We start from the raw sequence: 23228 nt of genomic DNA on the forward strand, positions 1-23228 counted from the left end.
TTTTTTTTTTTTTTTTTTTTTTGAGACAGGGTCTAACTATGTAAGACACACAGTGCCAGATCCAGTGACTGGCCTTGAACTTGTAGCAATTTTCCTGGCTCAGCCTTCCCAGTGTTGGGATTACAGATGTGTGCCACCACACCTGGCATTAGTCCCTGTTTAAACCCTCTATATCTTCACTTATTTGGCTTGTTTACCAGGTGTAATTTAAAAAGAAGAGACAGTGAAGGCTGTCACTGAATGAAAGGCAGGACCTTCAACAGGAGACCTGCAGGTGGATCCTCAGTGACAGCAGTGTGTGACAAGTTTCTGTGTGCGCGCTGTGAGCCTCTGCTTAGAAAAGGTGTATTGTAGAGTGTGCACAGATCACGGACAGCACACTTCACTGGTGTACAGCTGTGCTGCTTCAGAGTCTAGCCTTCTAAGCACCATCGTCACGGGAGATGAAACTGTCTGTGGCTGCGTCCTGGAAGCAGGGCTCAGGGTCTCTGTGGAAACCACCCAGTTCCCCTGCGGTGAGAAATCCTGTCTAGCAGGACCCAGCACCAAGGTGCTGTGAACTGTGCTTTGTGACCCAGATGGAATTGTGCAGCAGAGTTGGTATCCAGGAATACTATAGGGACTCTGAATAAAATAAAGGTTTATTAGAGTATTTAAGAAACTGTGTGTGTAGAAAGTGGCTGGGGAAATGGGTCTATGGTTTCATCCTCCATCACAACAATATCCTGGGTCACACATTGCTTCTGGTGCAGCTATTTCTGTCACATGAAAACATGATGCTGTGTCCTTATCCACCTTAGTCATTGGATCTGGCACTGTGTGTCTTCTGGCTTCTCCCCAAAGTCAAAATGACCATAAAAAGTGAACATTTTTAATCAATTCAGGACACTGAGGCAGCCTGGACAGTACAACTGGACACTCACGAAAGAGGACTCCAGAGCTGTTGCAGAAAGTGGTAAGAACCATGGGATGAGTGTGTCGGAAGTACAGGGGAGGGCTCAGAGGGGACTAATGGCAATGTGTCTCACTGTAATAATTTACAAAAATGTAAATATTTACTGTATCTTTTGATCATACCTCACAGTATCTCTGTAGTACTCTAAATCACATCCCTACCTCTAAATACATCCTATCACATGGATACAGACACAGAGAGAAACAACCAACACACACGCACCATAGTCTATTGAGTTCAACAGGAGAGATTAACTTCTCTGAGCCTTGATGTTCTCATCCATGCAGTGAACATGAAGAGAGTTTCCCTGGTCTACCAGAAGGGGAAGAGTGAAATTGAACTTTTTAAAAGATGAAATGCTTTCTGTGAAAGCATGGTATACAAATATGAGGTGGTGTTTATTGTTAAACCACATTGTCCAGAAACAATAACGAAACATCTTTGTGTTCCTATAGCAAGCCCTTCTTTCCTCACAGCTCAGCCTTTGGGAACCGGCTAAGGCCTGGTGATGCTCTGCCTGGACTCATGAGTGGAGCCACTTGAAGTCACTCAAAGAGGGCTAGGGAGGTGGCAGCAGGGGACCCTGGGAGGCAGGGGCCTGGGTGGAGCATAGGGAACCCCAGACTCTGCTGCACTTCCAGAGGTGGGGCGGGGCCTCCTGGCCAGGTCACGGCAGGATTTTGGATACCAGCAAGGTCTGTGCCCATGGGGTCAGCAGGCTCTCAAAAGCCAACTCAGAACCACTGATTGACTTAGTGTAAGTTCATCTTTAATCCCCTGAATAGAAATATATTACAGATTTCCTTTTCTTGGCAGTGCTGGGGATTGAACTCAACATCCCGTGCTACAGCCCCAGGCCTCCTTTTATATTAGCTCACGTTTATAATACACAATGACTGCATCTCTTGTGGGAGCTGGCACAAGTGCATAACACAGCTTCGTCCTTTTTACTTCTCTTTCTTCTCTTCTTCCTCCCCATCCCTCCAGCTCTTGATTCCCCTTCCCATTTGCCAAAGATCTATCTCCCTACTTCCTGTTATCTATCTTTTATTTTTACATTATTTATAATTTGGGCTTCTCATATAAGAGAAACCATACGATACTTAAGCTTGTGTGTCTGATTTATTTCACTTAATAGGGTGTTCTCAAGGTGGGTCCATTTTCCTACAAATGACTCAAAATTTCCTTCTTTAAAACACAGGATTGCCTTTTTTACTTTATTTTATTTATTTTGAAATAGTGTCTTGCTAAATTCTTAAGTTTCCTGGGCTGGCCTTGAATTTACAGTCATCCGGCCTCAGCCTCCCACTAGCTCGGATTTTACCATACCCAGTGAAAATTCAGTCTTAAAGATAATGTGAGTCTTCTAAGTGTCCTCAGGTTAACTCCAAAGGTGTTTCCATGATCTGCTAGGTCCCGCCTGCCTGGGACTGAGTTCCCCCATGATTCAACTACGAGAGCTCCAGATTTATCCTTGAGCCAGAGTGGGAGGCCTGGGGGCTGCTCCCACAGGTACCACTGAGGCCCTCCAGGTACGGGTCTACCTCGACATTCTTCCTGGGGCTGGCAGGGCCTCAGGACTGCACCTTTTTCCTATGATCCCTTGGCCTCTTGACACTGCCTGTTTCCAGGGCCCAAAGAGCAGGCAGTGACTGTAACAGCGGGAAAGGACAGCGACGCTGTCCAGTGCTATCCGTACAAACCTGTAGCCTAGGCCGGTGGGCAGTGCAACAGGACCACATGCCCAGGTTCCAAGCCTAACACCAGACAAAAAAGGAAGAAGTAGAAGAAACTTGAGGTGGTTGCTTCTCCAGGGCAAGAGCCGTCCCTGAGAGTTGCATTCTCAATGGTGCAAGGTGGTGATACCAGGGCATGGTCTGTCCCTGGGGTCCTTCAGGAGTGCACCCAGCATCTGGTCCTATGCCAGGCTCTGGGACTGTGATGTCTCTGCAGCTAAGTCATCAGCAACCCAGGAAGGGGACAAGGAAGCCATCTCCATGGGAAGCCTGTGCCTGCCAGGCTCCCCCGCGCATGCACACAGGCTGGCTGCTAAGGGACCAGGTGACAATGCAGAGCCCCAGTACCCCATAAGACAAGGAGGGCAGCAAAGCCCAACACCTGTTACCCACTTACTGTATGCGCTCTCCCTGATGGCGAACTCCCTAAGCGGGGCTCCGAACTCACAGGGTAGGCGCAGGGACAGCACCTTCTTCTGCAACTTGGTGGACTTGCGTACCAGGAAGATCTGTGAAGGAAGGAGGAATTTGAGCTTAGGGATGTCAAGGAGCCTGGAACCTGGGCATGCAGTTTTCCTGAGACCTGAAGTCCTTCCTGCCCATCTGTACTATTCAGCATATTTGATGAACATAAATTCTTAACACAGGTAACATGGTTCAACCAAAAGGGGTGAATTGGGAGTTCATTTGGTTTATGGTACATTTAAGACAGGAATCTGAATATGCCATGTAATGTACTGTTGCACAGGCTGAGCACTGTACAACTCCAGGACGTACCATTCACCTGACCTAAAAACTGGATGGTGCTCCCTTGGGCAGGCAGTGTGAGTCCTGGTTCCCCTTTTGCAGCATACAACCCTGTCCTGCGTCTTGACTTATCTTTCCTCTGGATCTGGACACCTGACTTCTTTCCTTTTCCCCACTGAATCACTCCTCCTCCCAACATTCAACTCACAGCTCCTAAGCTGGTTCCCTGGGGAGGCGGTGGGTACTGAAGCTGGGGGCTGGGTGAGAGGGAGCTGGGGAGATGGGGGGGTGGTTTTATTTTCAAGGAGTCAAGACTCACTTTGAAGTGAGAAAGTGCTGCAGATAGAAGCAGACGGGGTCTGGCTGCCAGGAAACTCACAGGTTCAGTTTCCAGCCCTGTGGCTGGGACAGTCAGCCAGCTTCAGACTGATTTTCTCCCTGCCATTCCAATTCATTTATTCACCTAGTATTAGGGACTGAACTCAAGAAGCACTAAGATGCACCCCCAGCCCTTTTAATTTTATTTTAAGACAGTCTTGCTGAGTTGCCCAGGGCTGCCCTTGAATTTGCTGTCCTTCAGCCTCATTCTCCTGAGTAACTGGGATTATAGGTGTGTGCCACTACATTTAACCTCTCCTGCTATTTCTTAGTTTCTGTCTGTGTGCTTTAAGTACTATTTGACCTCCTGCTTCAGCTTTCCAGAGGCCCCCATCTTACCCCGGGCGGCTGCGCCTGCAGGACCTCAGCTGCCTCCTCTTCGCTCAGGCCAAGCTGCAGCCAGACAGGGTGCGTGTGCAGAAGCCGGTCCAGGATGCTGAGCCTGCCAGACAGGCTGTCGTAGCCAGAGTCCCTTGGGCCACCCTTCACCTCCTTGTCCTCGGGGCAGGGGTCCTCCTGGTGTCTGACCATGCTGGGAGAGAGAGGCAGGGTCAGTGGCTGCCAGTCAGGTCCCCACCAACAAGACCAACACTTAAGTTCACAGGGTGGGCCATTTTGGGGTCACCACCTGTCATGTTTTATGCAGATGTCCCCAAGAGGACATGTGCTCAGAAGCAGGGCTTTGGAAGTTGACTGAATTGTGGGTACTCAGGCTAACATGTGGTTAGTAGGTGGGGTCTGGCTGGAGAAGATGTTTGTCATTCTCCGGCTCCTATCTTCTCTCTTTGTTTCCTGGCCACCATGATGCAAGCAGCTCTCCTCCACCAGGCCCATCCATTATGCTGTTCCTGCCTTGGAGACAGCCAACTATGGACTGAATTCTCTACAGCCATAAGCCCAAAGTAAACCTCTCCTCCTTCACCCACGAGTGTCATGATTGTGTCCCAATTGGCAAGAAAATGGCTAAGACACCACCTTAGTGTTCTCCCCTAAGGACTAAGAGATTTGAGGAAAGATAGGTGCATTATTTGATTCTATTTTCCTAACTTTGAAGAGTACTTTATATTCAAGGGACTCAAATGTCTACCTCTAACTTGTTGTCAAAAGGTTCTGAGCATCCAAAAGAATTGTTTAGCTCAGGTTTTGTCTTTAGGCATAAAACTGCTTGAGTTTGAGGACAGAACCCTAAGTGCTAAATTCCAGGTGTGGTAGCTGAGAAGTTCTGATGTTCAAAGCATGAACAGCTCCACTCCAAGGGCAAAATGTACTTGGGCAAAACAGTCATTATGTACCTGATCTGATGAGTGCATTTTGCTTCTTTGAACCACTCCAAGTATTTTAATCACTGGTATTATTTATAATAAAACCCCACAGGGGAATGGTACCATGCTATTTATAAAATCATACTGAGGGGCTGGGGATTTAGCTCAGTAGTGTTGCTGAATTTGAGTACAAGGACTTGAGTTCGATCCCCAGCACCCCCACCAAAGTACATAAAATCATACTGAGATTATTCACAATGGCCCATGGGTCCCTATTAGCAGATGGATGGATCGACAAACCATGGTCTCTCTTTCCAGAGGAATATTACCCAGCCACAAAAAGGTAGGACAGACACAGGTCATCTTTGAGGGACAGAAGGCAGACACATGGGCCACACTGTCTGATCTTCTGAGAAGTTCAGAGTAGCAGACCCATAGAGACAGAGAGCAGCTCGATGTGGACAAGGGTAAAGAGTAAGGTGACTGGGGATGGATTCCATGTTTCTTGGCAGTGGGTAGTATATTGGTATCAGAGGGTGGTAAGGGCTACAAAACCTTGTGAACAGACTCAACACTTGGAGTGAATCATCTCCTTTAGAGGTGAATTTGTGGCCCAAGAATCACAGTAGTACCTAAAGCTTATTGCCCTTGCTCTGTGCCCATCCTGATCCTGTCGGTGAGCATTAGTCCCTATTTACAAATGAGAGATCAAGGCCAGAGACAGAGAGTCAGGAAGTGGCTGGGCTCCACCCAGAGTGAAGGTCCAGCCAGCACTCAGCCAACTCTGGGAAGCCCAGGGCCAGCCCATGTGGCATCCTTACATAAGCGTGAAGGGATCGACACTGCCCCAAGTGTGTTGTCAGATCGTCCCGCATCTGTGTGGTGCCTGCTATGTGCACTGCCCCTCCGTACACCTCTCTCTTTCGCTCCTTGCCACAGCCTGCTTCACAGTCCTGCGTTCCTGGTGTTTAAGAACAAGGACCAGGAGGCTCAGCCTCATGAGTGTCTTATCCACTTCCAGGCTGCTCAGCTCTGGGTCCTTTGCCCTCTCCCATATACACAGGTGACACTTTCCTGCCTAGATCCCTGAAGCAGCCCTGGAACACTGGAAGGAGCGGCCAGGAACACCCAAAAAGGCTGATCTGTCTCTGCCATCTCCAGTGGCCATGTCTTGCCAGGACCAAGTTGCACAGGGTGACCTGACCTTTTTCCTTAGAAGGTCACATCTTGTGATGCATCCTGGCTTTCAGGTGCTTAAAAAGCCATTGTTCCATCACTGACCTTGGTCCTACAGGTGCCCACACCTGGCCTCAAAGAGCTCACAGTGCCCTTTCCTGGGAGTGGCCCAGGGTGCCAAGGATAGACTGACATTGGCCGTGGATGGGTGGCCTCCTGCATCAAGATGGAACAGCTCTGAGGGGCTGTTCACACTCCTGAGCTCCCAGTGGGGCCAGACAGACACCACATCTCTGCTTGCCTCCCTCTGTCCTGTCCTGTGTCTCCCACTCCTTCCAGGGCTACCCCCAAGAGCCTCTCGCACAGTGACATGAACAAGAATTCCTGCATAAGCCTCTGCCTCCAGGGAAATTCACAGAAGCAGGACCTGCTGAGGTTGCAAATGCTGGTGACTTTTAAGATGCACGTCTGCATGCAAATAAGGGGGGGTGAAAAGGATGTGTGGCTTGTGGGAGGTAGGCCACTGTGTGATACAGCCCAGGAGAGTCTCAAAGGGACATGATCACAGAGGGTGGCCAAGTACTAGCCTCCGTCTAGGAGAATGGTGCTTCACCCAGTCAAATGCTGGTGACTTTTAAGATGCACGTCTGCATGCAAATAAGGGGGGGTGAAAAGGATGTGTGGCTTGTGGGAGGTAGGCCACTGTGTGATACAGCCCAGGAGAGTCTCAAAGGGACATGATCACAGAGGGTGGCCAAGTACTAGCCTCCGTCTAGAAGAATGGTGCCCTTCACCTAGCTCGGCCAGGCATGAGAGACCTTGGGGGGGGGCTCCTTTTTGAGTCTTTTCTTTTTCATCTGAAAATGGAATTTGCTAACACCACAAACCAGAAAGTAATCAATGGAAGCAAGAACCATGAATGGATGCTAAAACCAGGACACAGAAGCCTGGCAGGAAACAGGAATGTTCAGTCTTAAAATATCACGGACCAGGCCAGTGATTTGGCTCAGTGGTTCCGCTGCCTGCCTTAACAAGTGTAAAGGCTCAAGTTTGATTCCCCAGTACATAGAAAAAAAAAAAAATATATATATATACATATACATATACATATACATATATATGATCACCTATGGATGGCTTAGTTGCTGAGGAAGAGGAGAACGTGATTTGACAATGGATAAAGTGGCAGGCACCACCTTAATCATGAGATCTGTGTCAACTCCTGCTGCCACATGACACCCACAGGAAATTCCGAGGACACCGTCTTTTCCTGTGGCTTCTCCTGCCCCTAAGTATGCTGAAGGACCTGGAGGGACTCAGGAGGACACCAACAGATCTACCTGTAGGAGATTCATCATTCTTCAGAAAATTCAGATGTCAGAAAACATTTTTAAAGGCTGTAGGATTTCTGCCCCCCCAAGTACTGGGGATCAAACTGGAAGGCGGCATTACCACTGAGCTAAATCCATGGCCCTGTAGGATTTCTTTAGATGAAACAAGGATAAAGAGATTTTGTAAACTGGGCATGGTGGTACACACCTGTAATTCCAGCACTCAGGAGACTGAGGCAAGTGGATCACCATGTGTTCGAGGCTATCCTGGGCTCCACAGTGAGTTCCAGGCCAGTCTGAACAACACAGTGAGACCCTGTCTCAAAAACAAAAATAATAAAGAGAGAGAGAGAGGTGGCAACTACATTGGTTCTGTGGATTTGAGCTCACAGTGCATGAGAATTTTCAAAAGCTACAAAGGACAGTCGGATATCAATTAGATCACACTGGGCTTAGTTTTATTTCCTGAATGGGATCATCTTCTAATGCTTGTGTAGGAAAATCCTCTTACTCTTAGGATATGCAAACAGAAGAATCTAGGAGCAATGCGTGAAAATGTTTGAAAGTGTAGTATGGCCATCCTCCTGTCCTCCAGGAAAAAGAAAATACAAACAAAAATAACAACAGAGATAAAGCAAATGTAAAGAAAATTTCAATATTGGTGAATTTTGGTGAACATTACTATTCTTGCACCTTTTCCATACTGATTAAAATATATCAAAGTAACAGGCTGTGCAAGAGGAATAACAGCCACCACCCCTAAGGTTTTCATGGGTATAAAACTCATTTACTGAATGGTCACCACTATGTCCTCTTGGTCCTGGCCTGGCACCGTGAGAGATGAATGGCACTGACAGAGATTGAATAAGGAACACCTAACACTTGCTGGGAAACTCCTGTCCTGCATCTGTCCGCATTGTGTTCAATGCGGACATTGTGGTCACCCTGGGCATTTTGACTTTGCAGCCTGCTACAAATATTCCTTCCCCTTTGGAGACAAGTGCTCCTAGCACCCACTCCCTGTTACTGATCCAACCTGTTAGAGCTGTGGGTGAGGGGCTTTCTCACTGGCCTAGGTTCCCTTCATTCCCTGGGCTGGGTGTTAGAAACCAGGATAACACTGCACTTAGTGTATTAAAATTTATAGTCAGCCTGGCATGGGGATGCATGCCGATAATCCTAGCATTTGGAGAAGCTGAGGCAGGAGGATCACAAGTTCAAGCCCAGTCTAGGCAACTGAAACCAGAACTCCTTTCAAAGTAAACAAACAAACAAACAAAAAGCTGGTGATGTACTCAGTACAAAGACACTGGGTTCAAACCCTGGCATTGTTAAATAAATAAATAGATATGCTCTAGATGTAAGAATTCTGGTTCAGCTGTTGAACAGCAGAAGGAAAGTTCAAGGTATGAGATACAAGGCCAAATGACAAAGAATCACTGCCAAGCCAGAGAGAGACATGTCTCAGCAGGTGTGAGGTGTTCTGCTCTGAGACTCAGGGCATGTCAAATAAAAGTGGTAGAAGCCATTGTTTTGGACCAAGCTCTTCCACTGAGTTCCAAGAGACAGGCTAAAAATCAATATGGAGTCTCTCATACTAAAAGTCCAGGCATCACACAATTTCATGTAGACTGGCTCTGTTTATACAGGGATTTCTGTTTGGAAATAAAGACTCAATCATGTGCCCATTGGACAAAAATAAGAATATCTAAAACACACCAGTGAAAAGGTTTTTGTTTTTGTTTTTCGGTTTTTTTGAGGCAAGGTCTCACTATGTAGTCCAGGATGGCCTTGAACTCATTATGTAGCCAAGGGTAGTTTTGAACTTTCAGTGATCCTCCTGACTCAGCCTCAAGAGTGCTAGGATTACAGGGAACCAGCTAAAACATGTTGAAGGAAAACCAAGTTGTATTGTCCTTCCCCAAACCAGGAAGGTGATGACAGACAATTTCTCAAACAGCACAGTGGCGATTGGCATAACAATGAAATTCCTCCTGCCTTAATCTTTACACAAAGAACTAACCAGAAGTGCCCTGATATCAATCAGTCATCTATCTATTGTTCTGTCTTCCCATCCCCACCTAACAAGGAAAGTCACTCTGAACTGACCCAGATTTTCTGTTTGTGTCTGCCACCTCCAGCCCCTTTCTGTGTGTATAACTTGGGCTGCCTGGTTCACTGGTTCACCTATCCTATTTAGTAGAACGATGAATTTCTCCATTTCAGAATCCCAAATAAAGCTCTCAAGACCTTTAAATTATAATTTTGTCCTCTGACAGGGTAAAAGTAAGTACACATTCAGTATATATAAATACTTATACAGTATATATAAACAAGTAAAACAGTTAAGATTCCCAAACTTACTCTGTGCGTAAAAAAACACATCTTCAGTAAGCGGAGCATTGCATTTTTTAAAAAATAGACAACTGATAGCATCCAAGATAACATATGCCTGACTGTTCTTTAAGGACAAAAGTTATTTCAATTAAATATTTTAAATGTACTAAGACCTTTCCCTTTTACAGCAGACTGTTGGCATGTAGATCAACTAGGAATGGAATGATTTAGTTCAATAACTGACAACCTCACAAAACCTCAAGACTGAAGGCAGGTCCTCTATGGAACTGAACAAAGTGGTGGCCTGCTCCAGTGTCCCAAGGACACTGGTACGATTCAGTCAGCTGGATGAGGAGGAGGAAGGAGGACTCCAGCCTATTAGACAGCTTGTTCTTGGTCTCCTACTTCCGGACTCCTGACCCCTGACCCCTGACCCTAGGCACCTGACCCTCTACCCAGGCATCCCAATCACCTCCACAAGGCTCCCTTTTCACACAGCCTCAGCTCTGGGGACCCTAGCCTCCTAAAAGGTGCTTTCTGAAAACTCAGCCCTCAATAAAGACTACTCCTTGAGGCTGAGGGACAGTTCTTGGAGATCCCCAGGAAACCTTGAGGCTTTTAAGAAAAGGAAGTTTCTTCTCATTTAGAGGTACATGCCTAATAAATGATTACAGAATGAAGACAATTTGGTGGGCTAATTGCTATCAACAGAATGCTAACCCTGTCAGTAAAACAAACATATACGTCAACCAAGGCAGAGTCCAGCTTCTACTTTGCTTCTGTTGTGATAGCTTAAATCTATCAAGTCCTCCATTCTCTGAGCACAGAGAGCTGCAGTTCTACAACTAAAAACTGAAAACAAAAGACACTCTCCAGGAGGGACAGTACAGATTAATTCTGATACTTTACACATTTCTTCAATGACTGGTAAACCTGGGAACGCTTCCCGAATAGTGTGATAGATGCATCAAGGTGACCCAGAGGTAGGGCTTTGTTTAGATGATGGATACTAATTCTAACAGCCTGAGATGGAAATTACCAGAGCCTGTTGTTGTGGACTAAGATAATGATGTCAGGCACGCTGAACTTCAAGTCACCAGGCCTAGACAAGACTGTTTATTTGACCTTCAAGAAATCTGATTCAGAGAAACAACAGCCAAATCCCTCCCAAGCCAATTTCATTTGTCATAAAAAAGATGTTCCTTGTGCCTTTATCACTACCCACAGTTACCTAAGTAACAGATGTTAACGAATCTCCATTTTGCTATTCTTCTGTCTCCAAGTCCCTGCTTTACAAGGGAAAGGAACTCTGAAATGACCAATGTACTTCTGGTTGTCTCTGCTTTCTTCAACCCTAGTCTGTCTACAGAACCAACCTCCTCTGTCCCGTTTGTTGGGAAACTCAGCTGCTCAATTCTAGACTCAAAAAATAAAACCAATTAAGATCTTTAAATTGTTGTTGGGCTTGGTGGTGCACACCTGTAATACTAGTACTCAGGGAGGCTGAGGCAGGAAAACTGCAGCAAATTTGAGGCTATCCTGGGCTACACAGTGAATCCTTACCTCAAAATAAAATAAAATATTGTGACTTTGGTTTTTGATAAGTTATATTTATTTAGTGTTTGTCCAATTATGGTAGAGACAGTAAATTAACTTTTAAAATGTTGTTATAGACAGCTAAGTTAGGCAGAAATATTATAGGCAGTCAGACAGGGCTAGACTCTCTAGGGAGTCAGTGCAGAAGGTGAGAATACATTACAATTGTGGCCAAAGATACATCTGTTGGAAGCCAGACTTCAAGAGAGACAAAATGACCAGGGCTACATATATCCTCAGGGGTAAGATAAACGGTATCATCCATTCCAATAAAGTCTAGATAGACATCAGTCACCCCACTGGGTGACAAGGACCTCCTGATCCATCCCTTCCCTAAAGAAGTTCTTTGTTCTTTCCATGTACACTTTCTATGCGATCTGCTTCCCTATTGGATCAATACTACCTAAGCAGCTATACCTAGAATCTTACTGGTCGGTTGTGGTTTTAAGGCACGTTGTACCACCTCGTGATTCTGCTCTATAAAACTTCCTTTGAGAAGCCGGCTCGTTGGCAGTTCACTTTCAGGTCCCCTCCTATCTCTCAGGAGTTAGCTCTCTCAATAAATATTTCTTACTCTTAACCTCTGTTGTTCCTTAGAATTCATTCTTTGATTTTGGGGAACATGAATTCAATATATCTGACATCTAACAATATGAGAGTTACATATTATTTCTCCTATATCAACATGAGCATATGTAAAGGATGAGTCCATTGAAAGGAAGCTAGTACATGAGTTAATATAGTAGGGATAGCACAGGAACAAGAGGGAATCTGTGGCATCATAGTACTGAAATCTGGGGTAAAACTATTTGGATTGAAAGGTGGAAACAGCTTTCTGTATGATTCTTCACAAACCTCTCTTGGATGTAATAGGAAGATCATCCTATAGGAGCTTCCCCTGGCCTTGCTTAGCTTCCTCCTTGCAGGTTTGAGCTGTCCTTGTTTATTTTATAAATTGATTAATTTATTTGGTGCCAGGGACTGAACACACTAAGCTCATCCCTGCCACTGAGCCACACCCCCAGCCCTGAGCTGTCCTTGGATCCCCATTGCTATCTCTGCCCCTGCCATGGCCACCAGGCCAAGGACCTCACAGCCATCCCCTCCCCAAGATGTTCAAGTCCTCCACCTCTGCTCCACACCAGGCTCTTGCCAGTTTGCCTTACCAGCCAGGGTGGGCACCAATACAACACCAGTTCTAGTGTGCTCAGGGGCACGCCAAGAGCTGACCTTTGGACAACACTTGTTCCTGATGCTTGGTATGCGGGGAGGCTTGGGGCACATCTCTCCAGCAGCTTTGTCCTGGGCCCTGCACATGGATCCAGCCAGGCCCAGCACACAAGTCATGGCTCAATTCCACGTCGGCACACAAAGGATCCTTGTGTTGATCAGGAAGTTGGTGGCGAAAGTCACCAGGCTACCAAGAACTCCCTGGCCTTTGGCCATCTTGGGCTTTGAGGTGATAAAGGTGAAAGCTCCAATCCTGCTGGGGTATCAAAAGCAAAGTTTTTGCAGTTCCTTCTTCCTCCCTAATGAATTCTTTACAAATTCCTCACAGCTCAGCTCATGAATTCACCTCATGCACAAGGGGTGATCTTAGTCATAAAAGACAAGTGTTAGCCTCAAATTCTAATTCTGCACAGGAGAAACCAGAAGGCAGATAGTTCTGGAGGGAAGATGGCCTTCAGTTGGGGCAAGTGGATAAGCTCTGGGCACAGCTCAGGCTATTGCATTCAGTTCTCATCCAGTTCTCATTTATCAGAAGTTGAAACCATCCATTTCCAGCACATGATTGCACCAGTATCAAGATGGATTTTTTTAGACATGTCATAGTTTCAATTAAATCAACCCTAATTCTAGGCTCTTTCAGCCTCAGATTTTTTTTTTCCTTCAGTGCTGAGGATCAAACTCAGGGCCTCTGGAATGATAGGCAAATTCTTTTTTTTTTTTTTTTTTGTTACCAGGGATTGAACTCAGGATCTTGTGCTTGGGAGGCAGGCGGTGGTACCATTGAGCTAAATACCTGGCCTTGTAGGCAAGTTCTTTCCCACTGAGCTACAACCCAGCCCTCAGCCTCATCATCTTGAGGGATGTGATACAAACAGGATATTCAATCAGACTGGAATCAAAGCTTCAGCATTGTCTCTTCCTAACTATGAAGGATTAATCAATGACCACATGTTATTAGCTTCAGTTTTGCTGCATCTAAAAGCAGCTTCTTGTTGAAAAAAGAACCCATTACCAAAACAAACAGAACCAGAAGAGTACTTCTGATTCTAAAAGCCTGGGTGTCTGTTCAGCAGAACTTCTGGAATGATCCCTTTCTTGCCTAATTTTTGGACAATCACAAAAAGAAACAAGACTGTTTCCATTCTAATTCTAGGGCTGACAAAGACTATCCTATCAGCCAAGGATAGAGACTGCTTTGGATGAATGCAATGTGACTTGGGGGAAGGAAAGAAACCCCAGAGACTTTTCCATGAAGGAACAAAAGAGCTCCTCGCAGACCATTAGAGTCCCAGACTCAACTTTCAGATGAAAAAAAGAACAGAGAGGGGTGGTACCTAGTTCAATGGCTGCACCTACCTGGATGCACAAGGCCCATGGTCCAACACAGTGTGAGGCTGGCATTTCCTGGGAACTGACACTCTCAGCTTGAATTTCCAAGTTCCTTGCCTCTCTTGTGTCCTCCCTTCAACATTCTGACAATGTGAGACTTCTGCTTCCAACCAGACTAAAAAGCCTTTTTCCTCAATAGCTGTGGAGCCAAGAAGGTTTCTTGACATACAACACAGAGACTGCCTTGAGAACTGTGGACCATACAGAGGGGGCGTATTGTGCATGACAAGGTTTTGCTCTTGCTGCAGTAGATTTCTGGCTTGCTATCACAACCCTGAGAAGAGGCCAAAAGGTCAGGTGTATTGGGTAGGGTTCACTAGAGAGATAGCAATATATATACAAAGTAAGGATCAGAAAAGTGACATACACACACACACACACACACACACACACACACACACACACACATATATATATATATATATGTTTAAAAGTTAGGCTTATAATGGCCACCTGCAGTCAGAGGTGGAGGAATGCAAAAGGGCTATTTACATGATGGAAATCTGAAGGATCCATCTAAAGTTGAAGGCCTGAGTAGATCAATCACAACACTAGCCTGAGTGATACAATCACCAACAACAATAGAATCAAGCACAGCTTAGAAAATGACAATTTGTGGTAGTTATTAATCTATCACCTTTAACCCTGTGAATTAAATTAAAATCGAGGATCAGCCCAAAATATGTTCATAGTGAATAAATTTTTCAATATAGCAACTTTACCCTTTGGGATAGGGACTTAGAAGGAGTAAAGCCCTCTTTCAGTTGTTCACTTCTACTCTATCTTCTGGAGCTCAGGACAATGGCCTTTATGACCCCCTATGCTTTTGCAGTGTGGATCTAGGTACAGGTACATCCAGCAGGCCAGAGGTGGTGCGGGGCACACACTGGTGTGGTGCTGCAGGCACCTGCATGGCTCTGCTCCTTACAGTCTACCCCTGGTATAATGAAAACGAAATCATCCCAGAGTCATTAGAGACTCAAAATCTAAAGACCAGCTATATCTGGAAGACAACTCTGAGAAGCAATCATTCCATAAGGGTTACAAGCAGTAAAGATACTTACAATAAGCAATACCAAAGTCTCAACCCAGGAATTAAATCAAGGACCACACCACCAACAAAAATAGAAATAAGAAGACATTTAAGCATGGCAAAAATCCAGTCTTCCAGCTTGCCAATGGCAAATTTTAGGGGAAATGAGGAGGAAAAGTCTGATAACCATGTGGACACCCTGAACTGATAGCACAGGAAATAACAAAATAGATGAATGAGGCTCCAGAAAAATTCAAAACAGAAATAACTTCCGTGATAACTACAGAGATAGTGAACAGAATAAAAACCATGATAACAGACTCTAGAACAGAAACAGATAAAATAGACGAGTTCAGGACCATGGTGGAAGCCATGAATGTTCAGCATATAAAAGAAATCAAAACCATGAATGCTCCACATAGAAAAGAAATAGAATCCTTGAAATAGATTCAAACGAAATCCAGCAGATGAAAAACTCTATTGAAAGTATACACAGCAGACTGAGCTAATCTGAAGACAGAATATGAGATGTAAAAGACAGGATGACAGTCAGTGACCATGCAAAGAGAGATCTCTTAAACTAGTAAGGGACCATGAGAAATCAATCCAACAGGTCTTAGATGACACAAAGAAGAATACAGGACTGATAGGAAACCACGAAAAAAACAGGAGAAAGTACAAATGACATAAAAAAAACTGCTCACAGAATTATTGACAGAAAACTTCTCAAAGAGAACAAAAAATTTTGACATACAGACAAGTGAGACATATAGGACTCCAACTAGCCATGATTAAAAAAAATTTTTACACTGGGCTGGGGATTTAGCTAGTGGTGCTGCCACCTACCGCACAAGAGCAAGGTCCAAAGTTCAATACCGGTACCAAAAGAAAAGAGAGAGAGAGAGAGAGAGAGAGAGAGAGAGAGAGGGAGAGAGAGAGAGAGAAAGAAATCTACACCTAGACATGTAATAGTGAAGATCCCAGAAACTCAATAGAAGAAAAAAGAAATACTGCAAGCAGTTAGAGAAAAGAAACAAATCACATGCAAAGGAAAGCCCATCTGAATCAAAGCAGACTTTTCAACACAAATCCTTCAGTCAAGGAGAGCCTGGAGTGAGGTATTTCAAGCCCTAAAAGAAAACAACATCCAACCTAGACTGATGTACACTGCAAAACTATCTTTCAAAATTGATGGGGAAATGAGATAATTCCATGACAAAGAAAACCTGAGAAACTTCTTGAATACCAAATCAGCACTCCATAAAATTTTTAAAATATCCTAGAAAAAGACAATGAAGGTCATAACATGAGGCCCAACACAGCAAATCCAAAATATTTCATCAGGCAAGGCAAGAAATTAAAGGGAGAGGGGGAAAAATAAAAAAGAGTCAACAACAGGAAAATAACATGACAATGATAAGTCAATACATATCAGTTATAACCATCAATGTTAATGGCCTCAATTCAATAGTCAAAAGAAACAGACTAGTAGAATGGATTAAAAAGCAAAATCCAACAGTATTACTGTATACAAGAAATGCACCTAGTTCAAAAAGAAACACATAGACTGGAAGTAAAAGGATGGAAAACAGTTTACCATGTGATAGAAACCTAAAAAAAAAGTTGGGGTAGCTATCTTATTTGCAGACAAAGTAAATTTCAAACCAAAACTAATTAAGAGAGACAAAGAAGGTCACTACATCCTTGTAAAGGGAACAATCCAAGAAGAAGAGATGACAATCATAAATATATATCACTAAATACTAATGCCCCCAACTATAAAAAACAAATACTAAGTAACATGAAAAACCAAATAAGCACTAATACAATTCTAGTGGGGGACCTCAAAACCCCACTGTCACAAATAGACAGATCATCTCCACAAAACATCAACAACAAAATACTAGAACTGAACCAAGCATTTGAACAAATAGACTTAATAGATGTCTACAGAGTGTTCCACCCCACAAAATCAGAATATACATCCCTTCAGCTGTATGTGAATCATTCTCCAAAATAGACCATATGCTAGTTCATAGAATATATTTTAGTAAATGCAAAGGAACTGAAGTTATCCTGTGTATAGTATCAGATCATAGGGCAATTAAGTTGAGATCAATAGCATAAGAAACCGCAAGAACTTCACAAACACATGAAAATTGAATAACACTCTCCTGACCAACCAGTGGGTCACAGAGGAAAGTAAAGAAGAAATCAGACAGTTTTTACAATTTAATGATAATGTCAGTACAACATACAGGAATTTGTGTGACACAGTGAAAATAGGTCTACATGGGAAATTCACAGCAGTGTATGCCCACACTAGGAAAATAGAGCAAATTCAAATAACCAACCTAATAGTGAATTTTAAGCTCCTAGAAAAAAACAGCAAGACAAACCCAAAGCTCATACAAGGGAGGAAATTATAAAGATGAGGGCAGAAATCAATGCAATGGAAACTAAGAGAATGATATAAAAAAAATCAATGAATTGGTTTTTCAAAAGAATAAATAAAATCGATAAACCCTTAGCCAACCTTATCCAAAAAAAAGGAAGAAAAGGCTCAAATCCATGCAGTTAGAAATGAAAAAGGTGAAGTCACAACAGATCCACCAGAAAACCAGAGCATCAATAACTACTTCGAGAACCTGTATGCTAATAAAACGGAAAACACAGAAGAAATGGACAGATTTCTAGATACATATGAATTGGCAAAGTTGAATGAAAAACATATAAAAATTTTAAATACCCTAATTACAATCAGTGAAATTGAAAATGTAATTAAAAATTTATCAACAAAGAAAAGCCCAGGTCCTGATAGCTTCACTGTTGAATTCTACAAGAGATTTAGAGAACTATTGCCACTACTCTTTAAACACTTCCATGAAATTGAAAGGGAAGCCATACTTCCAAATTCATTCCTGGAAGCAAGTGTTACTTTGATTCCAAAACCAGGGAAAGACCCAACCAAAAAAGAGAACAACAGGCCAATCTTCCTAATGAACATAGATGCAAAAATCCCAAATAAGATACTGGCAAACAGAATACAGAGGGTCATCAAGAAGATCTTACACCCTGACCAAGTTGGATTTATTCCAGGGATACAAGGATGGTTCAACACATGTAAGTCAATAAATGTAATACACTGTATTAACAGAGCCAAGGACAAAAACCATATGATCACCCCAATAGATGCAGAAAAAGCATTTGACAAAATTCAACACCAATTCATGATAAAAACCCTGCAGAAAATAGTAGATATCTCAATTTGATAAAGGCTATCTATGAAAACCCAACAGCCCACATCATACTAAATGGTCAAAATCTGAAAACCTTCATGTTAAAATCAAGAACAAGACAAGGATGTTCATTATCAACTTACCTGTTCAATATAGTTTTGGAAACACTGGCCACAGCAATTAGACAAGAGAAAGAAATAAAAACAATAAAAATAGGAAAGGATGAATTTAAATCATCATTTGCTGATGATATGGTAGTCTATATAGAAGACCCCAAAACTCTGCCAAAAGACTTCTTGACTTAATTGACATATTCAGTAGAGTAGTTGGGTACAAGGTCAACATCCAAAAATCATTATCCTTCTTGTACAAAAATAACAGACCCACTGAGAGAGAAATTAGGGAAACAATTTCTTTCACAATAGCATCCAAAAAAAAAAAAAAAGAAAGAAATATCTAGGAATCAATCTAATGAAGGAAGCAAAAGACCTCTACATTGAGAACTACAACACTCTGAAAAAAGAGATCAAAGAGGATATATAAAAAAATGGAAAGACATCCCTTGTTCTTGGGTAGGAAGAACCAATATAGTGAAAATGGCCATACTTCCAAAACTGCTATATAGATTTAATGAAATCTCTACTGAAATCCCAACAGTATATTTGACAGAACTAGAAAAAAACAATCCAAATATTCATTTTGAACCAGAACAGACCCATAATAGCAAAAGCAATTCTAGGCAATAGAGAGATGGCAGGGGCTATCACAATCCCTGACTTGGCACTATACTACAAAGCCACTGTGATAAAAACAGCATGGTACTAGCAAAGACTCAGACCCAAAGATCAGTGGAATACATTAGAAGATACCAAAACAGCTCCAGACATACTCAGCTATGTCATCTTTGACAAAGGAGCCAAACATCCTCACTGGAGGAAAGACATACTCTTTAATAAATGGTGTTGGAAAAATTGGACTTCAACCTGCCAAAAATTAAAACTAGATGTCTATCTTTCACCATGCACTAAACTAAAATCCAAGTGGATTAATGATCTAAATATTAAAACAGAAACACTAAACTTGCTGAAAGATAAATTGGGTAGAACTCTCAAAGACATTGGCACAGGAAAAGACTTTATGAACAAATCCTCAGTTGCATAGGAACTAGTGCACAGAGAATCAATCGACTAGCACAAGTAGCACAAAGAATGTACCAGGTGTTCCTCAGAAAAAGGTCTAGTATTTAAAATATATAAAGAACTCCAAAAAATCAGACCTCCCCAAATATAAAGATCCATTAAAAAATGGGCATGAACAGAAATGAATAGACATTTCTCAGACAAAGAAATAACAGCAGCAAATAAACATGAAAAAATGTTCAACATTACTGGTCATTCGAGAGATGCAGATGAAAAGAACACTGAGATTCCACCTCACCCCAGAAAGAATGGCTGTTATGAAGAAATCAACCAGTAACAAATGCTGGAGGGTTTGTTGGGAGAAAGGAATCTTTCTTTATTGTTGGTGGGAGTGCGGGCTGGAAATCAATATGGAGATACTGCAAGCAACTGCATTAGAGGTCCCATTTGACCCAGCTATTCCCCTGCTGGGTATCTTCCTAAAAGAATTAAAAGAGTCACACCACAGTGATATATGTTCATCCATGTTTATAGTGGCACAGTTTTTAATAAGTAAAACTTGGAAGCAGCCCAACTGCACATCAACTGAAGAATGGAGAAAGATGTGTATTTTTTTTTTAATAAAATGGAGTACCACTCAGGCATAAAGAATGAGAAACTAGAGACATTTATAGCTAAGTGATTACACATTGAGGCCCTACTGTTAAGTGAAATTAATAGGACACACATGTGTAAATACCAAAACTAAAAGTGTGACTACAGATCAAAATGTATAATTGATTTAATGTAATGGGAAGAAAAGGTCTAAAGGAGTAGGGGACATGGGAGGGAGAGGGAAAAGGTAAGAAGGGAAAATAAAAAATAAGAAAAGCAAAAAAAAAACAACAAGGAAACATAGTCTTTGTAAGTAGGGAAGAGTGGAGGGGGCAAAGGGAGGGCAAGGGAATGGGGAAAAATAAGAACTAAGATACGTCATGTATTGGTACAAGATCCCAATGATGAATGTAACTGTACTGTATATCCAAATGTACCAATAAACTTAATGAAAAAACAAAAACAAAAACAAAACTAAAGCTGAAGGCCTGGAGGTCACTACAGAGTCCCGTGTGAGTCCATATCAGGGAGCCAAAGGGTCTGTACTGGAAGGCTGAATGGTCTGTACTGGAAGCCTGGAGACCATCCTCCAAAGGTGACGGTGAAGACTGGAGCTCCTCCAAAGAAGCAGAAGCAAGCCTTCCTTCTTCTTTCCCTTTTTATTCCATCCATACTAGGACCTTTTAGTTGGTTCCCCCCATACCCAGGGTAGGTCTTTGCTCTTCAGTAAGTCTAGTACAGGTAGCAACATTGGCGCTAGGACATCACCTGAATTTGGGCAACAACCCAGAGCCAAACTTCCTTCCACTTTTCTGTCAGAAGCAAAATTAAAAATACCAACAACTCTGGAAATCTCAAGAGCCCAGAGGAGAGCACATGTATGTTAGACCTTGTGGCCTGATGTTCAGTAACCTTTTCCCCACTTGAGCCTCATTAAGAGTTCGTGAAGATGGACTGCATCCCATATATAGAATCTAATCAGAGTGGATCCAGGGCCAGGCTTGCATGCTTGAAGCCCCTGAGATGACTCAGCTCCCTCTCAATCATTCCTGTCCTTCTTACCCAGAGACACAATGAGAAGTACCCAGGCTGGGCTATACAGATTTTAAAATCTGAAAACTTGATATACCTGTGTGCTTTTTATTTTCCTGTCTTACCAACACCACTTTTCTGTTTGTGCCACCTGAGTACGTCTTCCTGTTATCTTCAATAAATGTGGCTGCTTTTTCTTTTGCCACTGAATGTTTGCTTGCAATTCTTTCTTCAATATATATATATATATATGAGCCTGGAACCTATTGCATCCACCATGCAGTATCAAGGCCATCATCCAGACACCCAATCTGCCAGGCATTCCTTATTCGAGTTGATGTCACAGTTAACTATCACACCAGGCTTGGCGGGAGATGAACCAGAGCTAGTAGGACTGGGGGAGATAGGAAATGGGCCTGGTAATCAATATTTCTGGAAAAATGTTAATGGGAGAGGTTCCCTGTGTAGAAAGACAGCCCCTACTGAAGATCTGCACTGAATAAAAATCTCTGGATCTTTGCAAATGGGAAGGGACGAAAACATGGGGAGAGGGGAGGGGAAGGGAATGTAAAAAAAATTGAGATGTGTCATGTACATGTACCAACTCCCCACAACTAATGCAATGCTATGTACTGAAAACATGGACTAATTAAAAAAATCTCTGGCACCAGAAACAATTGGAATTGTTAGATATATACACAGAGCAAAGTAGACATTCCCTGAAAAGCTTCAACTTCAAAAATAACTAGTACTGTAGCTGATATCCAAAGATTGCTTAACAGCCCGAAACACCACAGTCAATCTTTAGAATTCTGAAGCTGAAGGAAACCCTCGCTCTGTAATATTAGTGTCTGGAGGATACCATGGGGCCCTGGCTGACACTCTAAATTCACAGTACAGAGTGTGACAGACAAGCTGAAGGAAACTTGCACCTCCTGCCCAGGATGGGCAAGGAGACGGGCAGAGGGTTGGGGGAGGGATATGCTTGTAGAGATCACTCACATTAAGCAGAGATGGCAGGGGTAATAGAGGCCATACACTTTAACTGCTTATTTGAGGTCAAAAGGATAAAAACTGGATTCAGTTTGCTGCCTTTTTTTTTTTAGTACTGGGGCTTGAACTCTAAGCCTTGCAACACCCTAGGCAGGCACTCTGCCCACTAAGCTATACTGGACCCAAACTCTTGCTGTTCAAATTTTCCCTTCAGCACACAAGTAGCTACTTTAATTCCCCCAAGCCTTTGTGATCCCCTTAAACTGTAAAAGGAAAAACAATCTTGAAGGTATCTTGAGTTAAGAGATTTTATGCGCAGGAGGTGGAAGGCGGAAGCCACAGCTTCCTCTCCAAGATTTCTAAAAGTGTGACGCAGGAGGAATTTGGTGAAAAGTCTTCAGAGCGCTCAGTGATTTTTAAGTTCTGTCTCTTGAGGACCAGGACATTGAAATAGGGACAAAACTGCCCAGCTGCTGGGGCCGGGAAGATGACACTGACACTTTCAGTGAGACTGAGAAAGGTTGGGTGGTGATTTGGCTTAGGGATTTCCTCTCCTGGCTCTGCAGCTAGAGATGAAAGGGCAGATACTTGGTCAACACTGGCAGAGACATGCACTGGTTCCTGTAAAAATAAGAAACAGAAACAAAGAAGCTGTTGTCCTGGTTGTCTTTGGAGCTGAAAACAGGCAGCAGAAGGAGCCAGGCGGGCTCTGGGCTCAGCCCCACTGCCTCGAGCTGCCTGGGGCCAGGCAGCCACACATATGCCTGCAGCGGGTGGGCAGTTTCTGGGATTTACAAGGTTCAGGCTAGGCTGGTATTGTTTCCTAGCTTGATTGATTCACCAACTGAATTCTAACTAAGCAGATATCTTGTGGCAGGGCCAATCCAGCATTAGAAGAGTGCACACAAATGAAACAGAACAGTCAGGTAGGGTGATGCACACCTATAATCCACACCTATAATAAACTACTCAGGAGGTTGAGGCAAGAGGATCACAAGTTCAAGGTCACCCCAGGCAACTTTGAGAGGCCCAGTCTCAAAATAAAATTTTACAAAGGTCTG

The 23228-nt window shown here is 43.3% G+C and overlaps 1 protein-coding gene across 8 annotated transcripts in view; it reads right to left on the minus strand.

Annotated features, from left to right (window-relative positions):
- Positions 1-23228, minus strand: part of Rin2 (Ras and Rab interactor 2) — a 207247-nt gene that overhangs the window by 35757 nt on the left and 148262 nt on the right. For 7 of the 8 annotated variants that reach the window (XM_010634172.3, XM_010634171.3, XM_010634176.3 and 4 more), the window contains 2 exons: positions 4156-4348; positions 3089-3200 (listed from right to left, as the gene is read on the minus strand). In XM_010634172.3, the coding sequence (XP_010632474.1) occupies positions 3089-3200; positions 4156-4348 (305 nt within the window). Of the gene's footprint in view, positions 1-3088; positions 3201-4155; positions 4349-12748; positions 13002-23228 lie in introns of those variants that run through there. The other variant, XM_010634177.3, reaches the window with a different exon arrangement.

This window comes from Fukomys damarensis, unplaced genomic scaffold (genome assembly GCF_012274545.1).
Source record: "Fukomys damarensis isolate Sample0158 unplaced genomic scaffold, DMR_v1.0_HiC HiC_scaffold_7, whole genome shotgun sequence".
Classification (NCBI taxonomy): Eukaryota; Metazoa; Chordata; class Mammalia; order Rodentia; family Bathyergidae; genus Fukomys; species Fukomys damarensis.